At 43.1% G+C, this 16080-nt stretch overlaps 1 protein-coding gene across 2 annotated transcripts in view; it reads left to right on the forward strand.

Annotated features, from left to right (window-relative positions):
• Window positions 1-229: 229 nt before the first annotated feature.
• The window catches only part of RBBP6 (RB binding protein 6, ubiquitin ligase), a 33304-nt gene continuing 17453 nt past the window's right edge, over window positions 230-16080 (forward strand). Inside the window, exons 1-4 of one of the 2 annotated variants that reach the window (XM_084819147.1) lie at window positions 230-812; window positions 6724-6823; window positions 10627-10665; window positions 10990-11026. In XM_084819147.1, coding sequence (XP_084675273.1) covers window positions 647-812; window positions 6724-6823; window positions 10627-10665; window positions 10990-11026 — 342 coding nt within the window. In that variant the 5' untranslated portion in view covers window positions 230-646. The remainder of the gene's footprint in view (window positions 813-6723; window positions 6824-10626; window positions 10666-10989; window positions 11027-16080) is intronic. The other variant, XM_084819148.1, reaches the window with a different exon arrangement.

A 16080-nucleotide genomic window follows, 5' to 3' on the forward strand; every position in this document is an offset into this window, starting at 1 on the left:
GCCGGGCGCCGCAGGACGGGGCGCCACGCTCGCGCCGCTGGGGGGCGCCACCCTGCGGGCGCCGCGGGCGCGGCCTGCGCCTTTAAGAGGGAGGGGCCCCGGAGATCACGCGGCGTGCTCATTTTCAACGGAGGGAGGAGGCAGAACAGCCGGAAGAGCGGCTTTTCTTTCTTTGTCATAATGCGCAGGGTCACGTGAGGCCGGAGGTGGCGCACTGTGACGCATGCGCAGTCCGGGGTCGGGCTCGCGCCTCGTCCTGAGCGGTGCTGTGCGCGGAGCGGCCGCCCCTTCCGTGCTCCCTCCCTCCTCCGCAGCCCGTGCGGCTATCGGCCGAGAAACCCCGCGGCGGAGGAGGAAGAGCGGCAGCGGCACCGTGAGGAGGCCGCGGACGAGGAGACGCGGAGGGAAGAGGACGCCGACGCCGCGGCCGCGCGGCCCGCATCGCCGGGGAGAAAGGAAGGCGCCGGAAGAGCCGCCGCCATGATGGAGGCCTAACCGGCCCAGCGCAGCGCCTGACGGGAGCGCCGCTGTCGCCGAGGCCATGGCGGGGCGAGGCGGCCTCTGAGGAGAAGCGAGAGCGCCGCCCGCCCGGCCCCGCGCCCGAGCGGCGTCCCGCGCCCCCTCCGCGCGCGGCCCCGCGCCCACCATGTCCTGCGTGCACTACAAGTTCTCCTCGAAGCTCAACTATGACACGGTCACCTTCGACGGGCTCCACATCTCGCTCTGCGACCTCAAGCGCCAGATCATGGGCCGCGAGAAGCTCAAGGCGGCCGACTGCGACCTCCAGATCACCAACGCCCAGACCAAAGAAGGTAGGCGGGCGGGCGGGCGGGCGGCCAGCCGCGGGGGGCGCGTGGCGCGGGCGGCCTTCGGGCGGCCGCCCCGCCCCCGGCCCGGAGAGGCCCTGGCGGGGGCCTGGGCAGACTGGCCGGCGCGCCTCCCAAGCGCTCTTCAGGCCAGCTCCGTCCGGCACCTTGGAAAAGGTGACGGGCCCGCGGTCGCGCGGGATGCCAGCTTGGGCCTCCCTGGCTTGAAGTCTGGCGCTCTGGCCACGGAGGCTTTCCCCCTTGTTCCGCCTTATCCCTCCCCTCCCCGGTGAAGAAGCGGTGTCAGTGTTTGGGGTCGAGCTCAGAGAGGAGTGTGACAGTGCCTTCCATTTCTTGACTGCCTAGGCCTCCCTGTCCCATGGGCTCATGGCAGGAAAAGCAATCGAACTACTTAGTAATTTTGTGGCCCTGCAGACCAGTATGAGGCAGGTCCATGCCCCAAGGAGTGGGGGGGGGTAGTGACGTGGATATACTAGAACCTGTGTTGCATCCCAGAAAAAGTGGCAGACGCCTGGGAAAATATTCTAGGGGTGATTATGACAATTGTCGATAGGGTGATTGAATTGCTGTTCTACTCCTTCCTGACAGGTGGAATAAGTTCATGGGATGTATCTAGTCGTAATTAAGTCAGAACTGGATTAATCCATTAGCAAGGACCCTCACAGCTTGCTGATTTGTCAGTTAGATTGATATGGCTCTGGTTGATGGCCTGTTTAGTCCAGGGTTCTGTTTGTAGCAGCACTCCGCCACAGATGTGTCAGAGGAAGTGGATGGTAAATAGAGTAGTCATGACATGAGCCATTCACTCCCACCTAATGACAATTCCAAGTTTTCATAAACTGCTTAAGCAGTTCTGCCATAGCTAAGCCACTGCTGGCCTACTCATATTTGAATGTGTCTCGTTGAGCTTATTGCCTGATGTTGTGACATAATGTGTTATATGACGACATACAGACTGAATTTCTGCATGAACAGAGCATCCTTCAAGAGATTCCCGTTTCTGATTTGGTACATAAACTCGTGCAGTAAGGGTGCTTTGTAAGAGTTTATGTGAACAATCCAGGATGAATAAAAGGGATAAAATGAATTCCCTGAGCATGTGATAGACCTGTGGTGGACAGTCACTTTGATAATGCCAGAACCTAAAAAGAACCAGTAACCTTGTCAGTACCCTCCTTGACCCTTCTAAACAGCAGACTAAGCCTGGCAGTATGTGAATCTTTAGGCAAATGCAAAACGTTTTGATATTGCTGAGGACAAATCATTTTAAGCATGATGTTCATTACCAGAAATTTTGGTGAACAAAGCAGGCCGGGGCTGTTACAGAAGCAGTTCTCACACATAAGACTTTATAGAAAAGTCATGTGATTTGGGTTTTCTGGGAAATCTTTAATTGGAAAAGTTTCTGAAGCAAATTAGCCTAATTTGTATTGGGAAATTATTAGTTTGCATCGGAAAATCACTGGAGTGATCTAACTGGCATGTTAACTAAATGCAAGTAAAATAAAGCTAAAAAAGTACCCTATGTTAATTTGTCTCAATACACCACAAGTATGTGACCAAGTATGTATTTGAGAGAAGAAATGAAAGCACACTTAATGTGATTTAAATGTTATATTATGTACACATTTTATTAGAATTCTTGTAAAAAATTAAAGACAATAGCATATACTTATTGTTTAAATGTAAGAAAGAAACAAAGGTACAGAAAACTCTCGGCACTAATTAAGCCTTCCCAAACCTGGTGCCCTCCAGCTATGATGGGCTACAACTCCCAGCATCCTTCAGTAAACATGGAGGGCATCAGGTTGGGGAAGTCTGCACTAATTTTAGCAACCCAAAGAACTGTATGCTGAGAACCACTCACTTAATTCAGCAGAATTCAGCTCTCATCCACGAGAGTTGTTGGGACATTTCCATTTCACAGAGACATATTCTCTCATGTGCTAGGGATAATCACCTGAAAAACTAATTAAAACTTTTGAAATGCCCAAGCTTGCCTAATGTTGTGTTTGCATTTGGCATTCATTTATTGTTGCTAATGTACTATTAGAATCATAGAATAGTAGGGTTGGAAGGGGCCTACAAGGCCATCGAGTCCAACCCCCTGCTCAGTGCAGGAATCCAAGTCAGAGCATCCCTGACAAATGGCTGTCCAGCCTCGTCTTGAAGGCCTCCAGTGTGGGAGAGCCCACCACCTCCCCAGGTAATTAAAAGGAAAAATTAAAAGGAAAATTTTCCGCAGAAAAATAAAGCACTGAAAAAAATTTTGTTTGGGAAAATTTTCCACTTCACATCATTGGGGAGAGATCATTTGCCTGGGCATTGGGGGTCTCAGGTTCGGTCTCGGGGAGTAATAAACAAGCAGAAAAATCTGGTGGGAAATGTTGTTTCAACACTGGAAGGGAATTGGTAGCAAAAGACTTCATCTTTCACTCACTGAATATGGCATATGCTCCACTGAGAGTTCTTAGTTTAAATGTGGGTTTAGATTGGTCATGTCTGAGATTAGGCAATTGGAGTAATGCTTATTAGGCAACAAGGTTACAGGAGTTCATCCACCATGATATCCCAGAATGTGGGATATTCCTAAGGAAAAAGATATCACAATCCTCCCTGAAGGTCCTTTTTTCATTATGAGTACAATTCTTGAAAATATCCTGTAGTTCCAGCTGAAAATGTGTAGAGACTGGGACAACACAATGAAAATTAAATATGAAGTGAAGTATGGCAAATAACATACTTTTAGCATAGCATTTATTTTCTGGAGAGAAGCTCACACTGGACTCAGTTATTTTTCTGTAACCATTTAACATTTTACTGATATAGTTCAGCCATTCAGACAGCTATCGAGTAGAAATTTCTCAAATCCTCTGGCAATTCAGAGCTGTTACAGCATGCATGTCATTCTGAAGGTCTTTTAGTTGTTCCCCATCCCAGGATTACTATCTGTTATTTGTGCCCAACTGTAGGAGGCAAGAACCTTTGCTGGCTGTGTCTGGATTGTGGATTCTCCTATTATAGGTCTTTTTTAAGATAAATGGTTAAGCACTCACATGGGCAAGACAAATTTTTGCAATGTCCAGGATAAATAAATGTAATGATTAAAAGTAATAAGGTTTTTAGTTTACATTGGTTTGTTATTTTTAAATTGAAAAACTAAGTTTCTCTTAAAGAATATCTTGGTTAATATTAAATAATCTGAACATAAGCATGTTAAGACCTGCACTTTAGGGAGCAATCCTTCCTTGATCGACGGTTGCCTCCGAGTCCAAGGGTGACCGCGTATCCAGTGCAGGGTGGTAGGAGTGGTGAGGAGTGGATCTCCTCCTCTCTCCCCCTGCCCAATTTCAGCTGTCTAGCCATGGGGCCTTGGAGCGTGGGAAGCGGCAGCTGGACGACACATAAGATGTGTCGTACCAGATTTCTGACTTCCCCGCCCCGGCATGCACCCAGGAATGCCCCGTTTCTGCTGCTTCCCCCTCCTCTTCCAAGCGCTGCCTACAAGGCAGCATGGGAGGGGGTGGAGATCGGTTCTCAGGGAACTGACCCCTCCTATGGCCATCTAGCCACTGACTTAATCTGAATTAGCGCCTTCTACCAGATACATTGAGTTGAGGCTTTTCTATGTAAAGGAAGAAGCAATTTGATCATTTCTTGAGTATGAATATTTACACTTTATCAAGCAGCAATTTCATTTTCACTTGACAAAAATAACTAATTTGCCCAGTGACTATCAGACCTTAGTATTTCAGTCTATCATTTCAGACCTTCAATCATGGGTGTTTCATTTCTCTTTGCTACTTTGTTTTTTGTGAGGATGCGCCAAGGCATGGTGAAGCAGAAAAGAGCAACACTGGAAAGAATATGATATTGACCAGTGCACGGTTCCTATATTCCCATACTTAACCTCATAGACTTTCATGGCTGCTGGCTGTAGGAAAGATGATAGGTGGGAATATTTTATAGAGCAGGGGTCCCCAACCCCCAGGCTGCAGACCGGGACCGGTCCGTGGTGTGTTAGCAACTGGGCCGCAATAGGGGTATGCGAAACCCCCTTACCTTGGGTCCGCAGGTGTCCACGGGGGGGGGGGGGGAGGCAATCCGTCCTCCCCCCCCCCCCCGAATCCTCTCAGGCTCCACTCTGCAGCGAGTCTGCAGAGCTGCTGGCTGCTGGGACGCAAATGACGTCTGCTATGCGGACGCCATTTGCATCCCAGCAGCCGGAAGTCCGCCAGTGAAACCACCACCACCCCTGCTCCATGGAAAAATTGTCTTCCACGAGACTGGTCCCTGGTGTCAAAAAGGTTGGGGACCACTGTTACAGAGTATAAATTTTATAGAATGTAAAGATACTCCGTATAGTCAAAAAAAAAAAAACAAAGCGCGCAAAACAGATGCAGGCCAACAAAGAGATGCAAGGCCTGGTTGTAAGAATGAAAATATTACTCTGTTTTGTTGTAAATTAATACGGTTAAGTGGTCAGAATTGCACCGTTGTTTAGAAAATATATGAAGGAGTATCAGTGACCCAGATCGGGCTTTTTTTTGGTGGTTTAAGGGAGCAATCTTGTGGCCGCTAGACAGCAGCTAGATGGCCATAGGGTATCTTGTTTTCCAGGAACCAACCACAGAGCCCGTGCTCCGAGGTCGGTTCCTGGAGAACCGACCTCCCCCCACTGCCTCCAAGGCAGCGCGGAACAGCCCTGTCCTCCGCATTTGCAAGAGGAGCGCAGAGTGGCCGAAAAGGGGTGTTCTGGGGCGAGGAGGACGGAAATGCCTGTATGACACATCCAATGAGTCTTACAGCAGCCTCCTCCCTCGCTCAGCCCTCCTGTGGCTAGACAGCCACAATCAGCTGTCTAGCTAAAAATGCAGGGCAGGAGGAACATGGAGGGAACAAACCCCTCCGTGCTTCTCCTGCACTGCATTGGATAGGTGGTTGCCTCTGAGTACGGAAGTGGCCACCTATCTGAATAGGATTGCGCCCGAAATAATTGATTTAAGTCAGTTCACTTTGGCAGTGCAGTTTGGTGCATTGGATTTAGTTTAAGCATCTGTCCTGACTATATAATATATTAATCATTTTATAATTAGGTGCTGTTTGAGAGATTTTAAATGTATGGAATTTGGCTTCAGTAGGTTATAATAGAGAAAATCATTAATTTCAAGTACTAAACTTGTGGATTATGTAGAAGTGTGTGTGTGTATAGAGAGAGACAGACAGACAGACAGACAGGATTGTACTGGGCATCCCAACTCTTCATGCACTTTGAAATGCCAAAGTATTCTGTACATAAAGGTCCTTTCTGCTCTAAATATGATTGTGAAACATTTCCCACTGTTTTAAAATTATTTCTGCTCCAGTAGCTCCCTCATAAAATCCTTATTCTGGAATGATTGTCCACATTGTACTCCTACTTTATTTTTTAAATCTGCTACATTCCATTTGGACTGTCCCTAAAACAAGGTGAGGAACTTGTAGCCCTCCGGGTGTTGTTAGACTCCCAACTCCCATCAGTCCCAGCCAGCATGGCCAGTGGTCATGAATGATGGGAGTTTTAGCTCAACAATGTCTGGACCGCCACAGGTTCCCCATCCCTGCCCTAATACATTAAAGTATTGTATTCATATTGTGCTTCTAGTTCATGTCTCATGTTTTGAGCAGGTTGTGTATTAACTTCCTGATACATTTTTATTAGCATGCAATATACAGATTCAAGTAGCCTGAATTTGCACCAAATGCTGCCTCAATAAAAGTGGGATAAGCGCTAACTACCCCACATAATTATGAATGCTGAAAAGCCCTGGGGTTTGGTGGCTTGTTGGGGGAAATTTCACACCAGTTCTTTCAGATGTGAACTCTTACCAGGTGCGTGTGCTCTCTCACTTTTTAGAATATACTGATGATAATGCCCTGATTCCCAAGAACTCATCCGTTATTGTCAGAAGAATTCCTATTGGTGGAGTAAAATGTACAAGCAAAACATATGTCATGTAAGTGCCTGCCTTTTCTTTTAAGAACTAAAATAAGAGTTTGGGCTCTCATTCACCTACAATATTGCTTTTATGAGTTCTCATTGTAATTGAAAAGGAGATGTTTAACGTCTAGATTTTTGCTAGAATATAGCTTAGTGATGCAAGAAATGTGTAAGTTGTAACTCATCTCCCTTGCATCAGAACTTTTTGTGCAAATTCATTTTGTCCAATATGGCAATTATGGCATATAATTGCACTTCAGCCTGTGACAGATAGTTACCAGTTCTGGTCCTGATGAAGCTCCTCTCTGTTTTCCCCCCTCAATTCCTGCTACAGTGTGCTACTTGTGAGTAGCTGACAAAAATGGTAGGACTGTTGTCAGAACCTCCCCCACAAGTGGGTGAACTAGTTCCTTGCGGCTAGGATAGGCTCATGAAGCTACTAGTCTGTAGCGAACCCATGTAAGTCGATTCAAATGCATCTAGATAAGATTGTTGGGACATTGCAGACAACAAGATCCTTACTCAGTTTACTGAATGCAATTTTAAAATTATTCAGTGTCCTTTCTGGAAGTCCTTCAATAAAGGGAGTATTGGAATTATGTGAATTCCAGTTGAATTATTTTATGCATCCTTTAATTGGATGACTTGAAGTACATGGTGGCCCTCTTGTGCTGTTATACCTGTGTTCCTGGCATCTTGGAGTTTGGCAAGTAACTCAGAATTGGACTTAAATCTGGAGTGTATAAATGTACGCTGATTAGGTCCCATTTTGAACATCTTCTGCAAATGTTAGAACTGCTTTCGATGTGAATTCTCTTCTAGAGGTCAAAAGGAACTTTTGCATGTATTGTTGCTGTGCTTGATCTTTTATTAGCTATTTTATCTACTCATAAATTGTTGCCTGTTTCAGGCTTCTTGGGATTAGCCAGCCTAGAAATTTTAACAAGTTCTTTGTGGTCAGACAGTGTTGGGTTTAAATGGAGAAAGCAAATTCCTACTGCACATATAGACAAGATGAGAAGTTCATTGGGCCTAGTTGTTCTGTATAGAAACTGAGGCTTGTCCACAAATTCCATAATTGGGTCAGCACTCTTAATTTGATCAGGGGTTCCTGGACAAAGGACTTATTCCTGGTGGGCTCTTGAAATGAATTTGGAGCAGGGGGCGAGAGGCAAGAACAATGGAACTTGGATAGGGCAGGATTGTGATGGATTGTGCCCCTGAGAATTATGCTTTGAATCATTTCCCTATTCTAAGGATGTACTTACACATGTGTTACTGTGGTAAGTAGTTCATGATGCCTTCTCAGCCATTAGTAGGGTAACATGTGAATAGTTGTGTGCAGAGAGAAAGAACTGGTCCGAGGTGTAAGTACTTGATAACTAGATCACACACTTCCAGTTAACTGGCAGTCCATGGCACCATAGATATAGCACTGGAAGACATTGTTCTATAGGTGTGAACTGCAACATGGTTAAAAATTAATGAGTATTTTTAAACATTTCTTGATTTTTACAAAATTTCTCTAATTTAAAAAGTAACATATTAGAAATTTAATCATAAACATGCTCAACCTATGGTTTAAATCAACCCACCCTGGAACACTGTCTCGTTCCTTTAAAGCCGAGTGAAAGTACAGGTGATTCTGACCTGTTTCTGCTGTCTTATCAGTGAAGGCATTGTACATGTGTGGGGTAAGACTGAAAATCCTCAAGAACTGCAACCTGCAGAAAAGTCCCAGCTTGAGACATTTTGTTGCCTGAAGCAGAGCCCAGGTCCACTCACCACCCCCACACACTCACAGACCTCACTAGCATCAACATGTGAAAAAAATATTTCAGCATCATTCAGACACGAATACCTGTCTTCATCTATTCTCCCCCCGCCCCAGTGCTACCCGAAGAAGGTTGCTTCTCCTTACTACATGGCAAAACTGCTACAAAAGCACTATTCATGGCCAAGAGAGCTCCTGTGGCATAGACTCTTCTTATAGACTGCTCTGGTGCAAGGGGCAGTTTGATGTATATAGCAAAGAGGACAAATCCCTGATTTATCTGTTCCAAAAAAAAAAATGGAAGTATTTCTGGTGTGCAGTGTTCTACCCCCAACTTGTATGTGCCTGTGACCTTTGTTTTGTACTACTAAAGATAGTGGAGCAAAAAGCTGCTTAGTACTATCTCCTTGATAAGATACATGACTTGAACATCAACCCCTAAAATGATGAGATCTACAATAAAATAATGGGGAATTCAGAGGGTTTTTAAAAAGTATACAGCTGTGTTTATCTTGATTTACTTGCTGCTTATATTTAAGCTGTTGATTAGCCTATGACAAGTATGGAAGGTATGTGCTGCAAAGCTTTTTTTAATCCTAGTGGTATATATATTGGGCTCAGTTCAGACATTAGTGGGAAAGCATAGTTTCCCACTGTGCGAATGAACTGTGGTGAGACTTGGGATTGTTGTATGCTCTGTCTCTTTCTTTCATGGCATCAAAGAATTTCTTCCAATTTTCAGTGAAGAGCAGTTCCGCGTGACATCCAAACTTAGATCTGTTATTTGTTTAAAGTATGGCTTGTGAGAAGCTGGGATTTCAAACCACCCTTTCAAATACTAGCTTGTTTTCACTAACCTTAGCTTAAAGAAGTACCGTTTCCTGAATTTGGATGTTATGGGGAACTGTGCTTCATATAATTAGAACCAGAAGCTTCTGGTCTCTTCACAGCTGTGGAAGAAGAGGAGCAGGAAGGGGTGTGTGAGCTCAAGGCTCACTATGGTTTTTCACATAGCAGGAAACTATGGTTTCCCATTACATGAGAACCAGGCCTTAGTATGTTTATTGTACATCATTTGGGGCACTTCTTTTTTTTGGAGAGGCAATTCATAGAATCATAGAATAGTAGGGTTGGAAGGGGCCTATAAGACCATCAAGTCCAACCCCCTGCTCAATGCAGGAATCCAAGTCAGAGCATCCCTGACAGATGGCTGTCCAACCTCGTCTTGAATGCCTCCAGTGGGGGAGAGCCCACCACCTCCCTAGGTAATTGGTTCCATTGTCTGTTGCTCTAACAGTCAGGAAGTTTTTCCTGATGTTCAGCCGGAATCTGGCTTCCTGTCACTTGAGCCCATTCTTCCATGTCCTGCACTCTGGGGTGACAGAGAAGAGATCCTGGCCTTCCTCTCTGTGACAGCCTTTCAAGTACTCGAAGAGCTCTATCATATCTCCCCTCAGTCTTCTCTTCTCAAGGCTAAACATGCCCAGTTCTCTCAGTCTCTCCTCATAGGGCTTTGAAATATAATCTATGCATATGATGAAGTGGACAGTGTCCACAAAAGCCTGTACTAGAATAAGTGTGTTAGTCTTTAAGGTTCCACAAGACTGTTGTTTTTGCTGCAACAAAATATGGCTAACCCTGTGAAAATGAATCCATGTGCAGTGAAGCAGGTTGTAATTTTGAAAAAAAAACGTTTTTGTGTACAAACTAGCTGTTCAAGGGAAATTTAGGAATTTGAAAGTTACTTTGAAAACATTGTATTTATATATTGCAGTTTATATCCAAATGCAAATTTGTAGTATTGTAAGTACCTGTTAACACATCTTATCTGGACCAATAAGGATCCTTCAATAGCTGTCTATTTCTCAAAATTCTGTAGTAGCTACCCCTCTCTGTTGTTATACTAACATGGCCCCAAGATTTAGCTATGGGATTCTTCTGTATTTAGTAAACCAGTAATATTATAGAGAATATAAAGTTCTAAAAGTAAAATATTCAAGGTTTATTTAACATTGAGTAAATGAGACCTTTTTTCTTTATCACAGAACTCATAAATTATACAGAATCCTAGAAACTCCTCTCAGGTGATGTTTTTCACAACTACTACCACTTTTAGTACATCTACCCTATACAGCTGGGTTCTTTCCTGGCCGAGTTGGCCACCTTATTCATGGTGTGGGGATTTGGCCTCTTTAAGCTTGTGCATGTTCAGTCTCATTAGACATGTTCTTGTAGGTCATAAAAACTTCATGTTTATCTGCAGGATCAGAGTCTTGGCTTTCTTAGTTTTAAGGGGTGATTATTACATACAAAATATGTATAAGGACCATTGGTAACCGTGGTGGCGGTTTTTTCCATTTTGTGTGATGTGCTTTGTTTTTCTGACAGTGCCTATTTTCCCTTTTTAGAAGCCGAACTGATCCAGTGAGTGGAACTTCAAAAGCAGTATGTAAAAACACAATCTCACACTTTTTTCTTCTACACATTCTGCTTAATTTTAAAACAGTAATGTAGCAATAAACCACCTTTCTAAATACTATTTTTAATTAATTTCCCATAGAGATGCTTTGATATTGTAAAGACATTGTATTTTGATTCAGTATAGTAAAATGAGCAATGCAGATCATTTTAATGTAAATTTTGACACTTATGCCAAGTGACACACTGTATTGCATATTGAATGCTAGATTATCTCCTGTATGACTTTGTGTTGTACAGATAATGTATGATCATTTATAGATCATGTAAGTTAAGGTTTGCACTACTGAACGTGATTACCTTGTTCTGCATCTGTGTGTCTCTAGTTGGTAGCTGTATGTTTGTATAGGTTGTTGTGTGCTTTTTGTTTTCTTGAAATAAAAACGTTTGGAGTGTATCTTTTTTTTTTGCCACTATCACATTGTATCACTTAGCTTTTGTTCTTAATATTTCCCTTAATGGTCTTTGAAAATGTTATCAAAAACCACATTATTGTTATACTTTTTCTCTATACTTGTGGTTCAAACACATGTTGAAACATCAAAGGCATTTTTGTGCTGCTTAATGTACACTGGAATATACAAATGTGTTCACATGATTTCCATGAGTAGAAAACCACCTAGAGCAAGAACTGCTATCCTGATGTCCCCACCCATGCTTCCATTTTTCTGTGAGCAACACATAAATTAGTCAGAATAGCCATACATGAGGCATATTTTGGAATAACCCAGCTATTTGTCCATCTAATTAAGGATACCCCCTTCCTTCTTTTCTCCTTCCCCTGGTCACCCAAATGCCTTAATTTTATATTGCCATTGGATAGCCTCTTGAATTGTATACTTCAGTAAGCCCTTCTTCAGATACCATTGCTTGTGTATGGTTACATGGGTGGTATTTTTTCTTCCTTTCCAGTTCATTAATTTTAGCTGTAGTAACACACTTATACACTCTTCAGCTCAGAATGATTTTGCTTAATTTAAAATATTGCAAAGTAGTCCCAGTTAGTGTTCAGGATTACAACTAGGCATATTTTTATTAAATGCGCCTGGTTTACCTTTTATTAGAATGTAGCAAGTGGTCTCCTAATGCCAGATCGTGGGTTTACAGGTCTTGGTGACTAGTGAGAATATTGATGAAATTGTGGTTAAATAAACATGTTTAGCCCTTCTGTGGCCTATTAAAATGTTTAAACCATAGGCTGCATGTGACCATTAGTTATATATGTCTCAAAGGTGCTTCTGATTATAGTGGTGCAAAACCATAATAAGTAACATAGTAGATTTGTATAAACTATATTTACCTAATTCTAATTTAATAATTCTTTTTGTTAGCATGTATATAAACAGATTATATGTTCATGAATAAAGTTCAACTTTCATTTAGAGTTGTGTGTTCCCTGGCATGTCTATTAACATCTGGGTGTAGCTCTTGTAGATCTGTCAACTACTAAGATGTACTTTTTAAAGCAGGCTTGCAAACAAGTCTACAAAATGTACTAGCCCATAAACTAGTCTGCCTACCCACACACCATCATAGTAATTTGTATTCTAAAGTAGGGATGGGGATAATTTTGTAAAACTTCTCTGTCAGGTCACCTGGAGCAGTTAGGTTTGCTGACCTGGAGTGTGGCTGTTTCAATCCTGCTTTAAAGCTATGATAGACCATTTAGATGTTCATCAAGACAAGTAAAATCTTCCCATCTCCTGCGCTGACTCCTCCAGGTGCCATATCAAGTTAGAACTAGAAGGAAATTCTGTTTGTGGTTGGGCTTTCCAACTCAGTCTATGCTTTAGATAATTTTATCTGGATGGTGGGGAGAAGACTTCACCATCTGGGTTAAGATTCAAAGGACCAAGCTAAAGTCTGAAGTCAGGGCTTGGTACTGGACAGATTCGGGTTAAATGGAGGGAAGGTTAAGAGTTCTATAGAAGCAAGTTAATACAGTTTAAGGAAATGCTTAGGTTCTGAGCTCTTGGTATAAATGTAGGATTAGCCATTTCCTTGGAGTAGTATGTCTGTGATTGGGGACACAGTGCTGCTGTTTTGGTGTCCAATGAATGTAGTGTCTTTTAGTAAGGGTGCCTGGGATCTAATATGCACAGTCTCTTGGCCAGGCCCCCATAAATCCACTTGTCAGGAGCAAATGGCCTTTGCTGCTTTGGAAGGTAGGATGTCCAGCACACAGATATCCTCCTGTGTCTTCTCTACAGGTTGCAGAGAGCTCAGGAAGTCCAGCACTGCACTGAGCTAAGCTCAGTGTGACAGGAGACCTCCCCACTTCCTTTATGAGGGTCGGGAGAGATGGGTGCTGCTTCTGCCTTTTCTAAAGCCCAGTGTGATAAGAGACATCCTCTCTCTTCCTCCCAGGACACCCAGAGGACAGGAGAGGAGAAGCACAATAACAGTTGGCTGTTCTTGGCTTGTCTGCCGTCCTTTTCTCCCACTGTCTGATATCCTTTCTGTGGTATGCTCAGACTCAGATATAGTCATCTTTGAGTATATCACTAAACTTCTGAGCCTTCCTTGCCAGATTTGACATGAACAAAAGTTCATTGACTGAAACTGAAGTCTTGAGTGGTCACCAAGAAGCATTTTAAGTCATTCAGTCATAGCTGTGGCCATGGCCATCTTTGATTCTCGGTATTGTGTATCCCCCCCCCCCCCCCGGTCCAGTGTCTCAAGTTAACATATTGGAAACTGTTTCCAGTACAAAGTCACTGTGCCCATTAAGGCAGTTGAATATGTAGGATGTGTGTCATAGGGCTAGACTTTTTTTTCAGGCAATACTTCAGATACTGTGACTTGTATGAGCCTCTATCTGCTAAAATGTATGCGTCATTCACAAAAAGTTCTTTTCCATAGTTGGTTCTCTTAAATCCATGCTGAGAAAATTCTAAGCATCTAGTCGTCCAGACAACTAGATAGCTGATGCTAGTGATTAAGAATTTTTGGAATCCACCTTGTACAGAGCTAGCACCAGCATTCTTCTGGTCATTTATGACATTCCAGAGTTCATTTTAGAGCATGGATCTGACTGAATGTGCAGTGCAAATTGGTGTTTATGGCTAAGCAGAGACATAGATCAGGGGTGGGCAGAAGATAGATCTCTAGATGTTTTGGACTTCCAACTCCCAGAAACCTCTTCCAGCATGGCCCATGGTCAGGAATGCTGTGGGTTGAACTCCAAAACAGCTGGAGAGCTACTTTCTGCCCATCCCTAGGATAGAAGGTTCTCACCTCTGTCCACATAGGTTCCAAAATCAGGGACTGACAGAAATTTCAGCTGAAGTTGAATCTTTTAAGAGAAAAGAGATTAGCATTAAAGTTGTAGCAGATAGAGGGACCTGCTTGTGATATTCTAGTAGCCAAGATGACATTGTTCCCTTCCCCTTCTCTAGGAGATGAGTCATTGCTTGTAATCTGTACAGTGCTTTTTCATGAGAAAGTTGTACCATTGTGCCCATGTTCCTATATTCATTATTTTGCTTTTTATGGCCACACCTGCTTAACAGTCAGTAACGATGAGCTGTTAAACTTTGCTTCAATTTATCCCACCCTGTTGCCACACAAAAAGGATTTTTGGCATCACAGAGGTCACAAACGGCTTTTGAAGATTTTAAAGACTACTTTAGGAAGGCTGTGTTTGAATGTGCTACTTTAATTCCTCACAACTTTTCAAGCTACTACCTGGCTCTTTACAAAAGCCACAATAGCATGTTTCTAAATAAAAAGATAAAACTTGTTATTTTTTTAATGAGCACAAGTATTTGCAATGTGGAATTGTTTCAAATTTGAGTCTAGAAAATGTAGTATGTCTGCTAGTTGACCTTTTTTGGGTGGAATTCTCCCATGTGATGAAATAAGAATATCTGTTTAAGGTTATTTAAAAGATACTGGCTTCTTTAAAGTAAAATTTTCAGTAGTGAAATGTCCCCTTCATTGTGATTGGTGGGATATATATGGTAGGGACGGGCTACCCATTGCAGGTACTCCTGGAAAGGCTCTCTGAAGCTGACCACCTAGAGTCAGGGAGGGTGACCAAGACACTTTCTGTTATCACAGTCTTATTCCAGGGGCACTGTTTGTTTTCCTCTGTAGAGTTGAATGGCAGCCATTCATTTACATTCAGCCATTCAGTGAATGCTAAGCCTGTTGACATTGGTGTCTGGGGTAAGGGGTAAGTTCTCCCACCCTTCCCAACAGGGTCCCCCAGAACTCCACAGAACTGAGCTTGTTCATCTTTGCATAGCCCTGGATTTCATTCTGACGGGGTGTGCCGTGGCCTGCTTGGGGACAGACGTCACGTTTTTAACACTAGTTTCAACCGCTGTAAATGTTAAGCAGGAAGTTATAATGGGAATATGTATTTCAGTTATAGAAACGTGGTTGTTTCATTATCTAAAAATCTATTTTTCTTCAGCGCCCTTGTTGCAGTACCCTGAAGACCATAAGAATGCTTATGTGTTATAAACAAATATCGTTAGATATTTCTAATTTCATTAGATAACCAACTGTAGGCATTACTTAGAGTTGTATCTGAAAACATAATATCACCTTCTCAAAGTGTGGCCTTATTCGCATGATACCAGGCATGTATACTGGAGGCCCAGTCCTGGTATGCCCCACGCAACAGATGTAACCATGAGAAGCAGTTTCTATTTTTAATGAGATTGCTTCTAAGGCAAGGGGGAGGGAGTTATTTTCCTTGTGTCACAAGAAAGGTTAACTTGCCTTATAATTATGGTTTGTTTGTGCTGCATGGCATGCTGTTATTCCAAAGTAAGCTGTAAGTAAAAGTCCTATACAATCCAGTTTAATGCTCATCACATACACACACATCTTAAATTAATGCTTTATGAGAGTGCTGTTCATTTCCTGATCAGCATCCATAGACTTGTCACATGACTGTAGTTTGTCAGGTTCCATGTCATGACAGGCCCTCACAGCTAAACTGGGTTAAATCTATAGTTTAAGCCAGGGGTGGAAAATATCCTACATCAACATTTTATGCTGGCCCCTAG

This window comes from Heloderma suspectum, chromosome 12 (genome assembly GCF_057233095.1).
Source record: "Heloderma suspectum isolate Gila_16-S chromosome 12, 16-S_ref, whole genome shotgun sequence".
NCBI classification, from domain to species: domain Eukaryota; kingdom Metazoa; phylum Chordata; class Lepidosauria; order Squamata; family Helodermatidae; genus Heloderma; species Heloderma suspectum.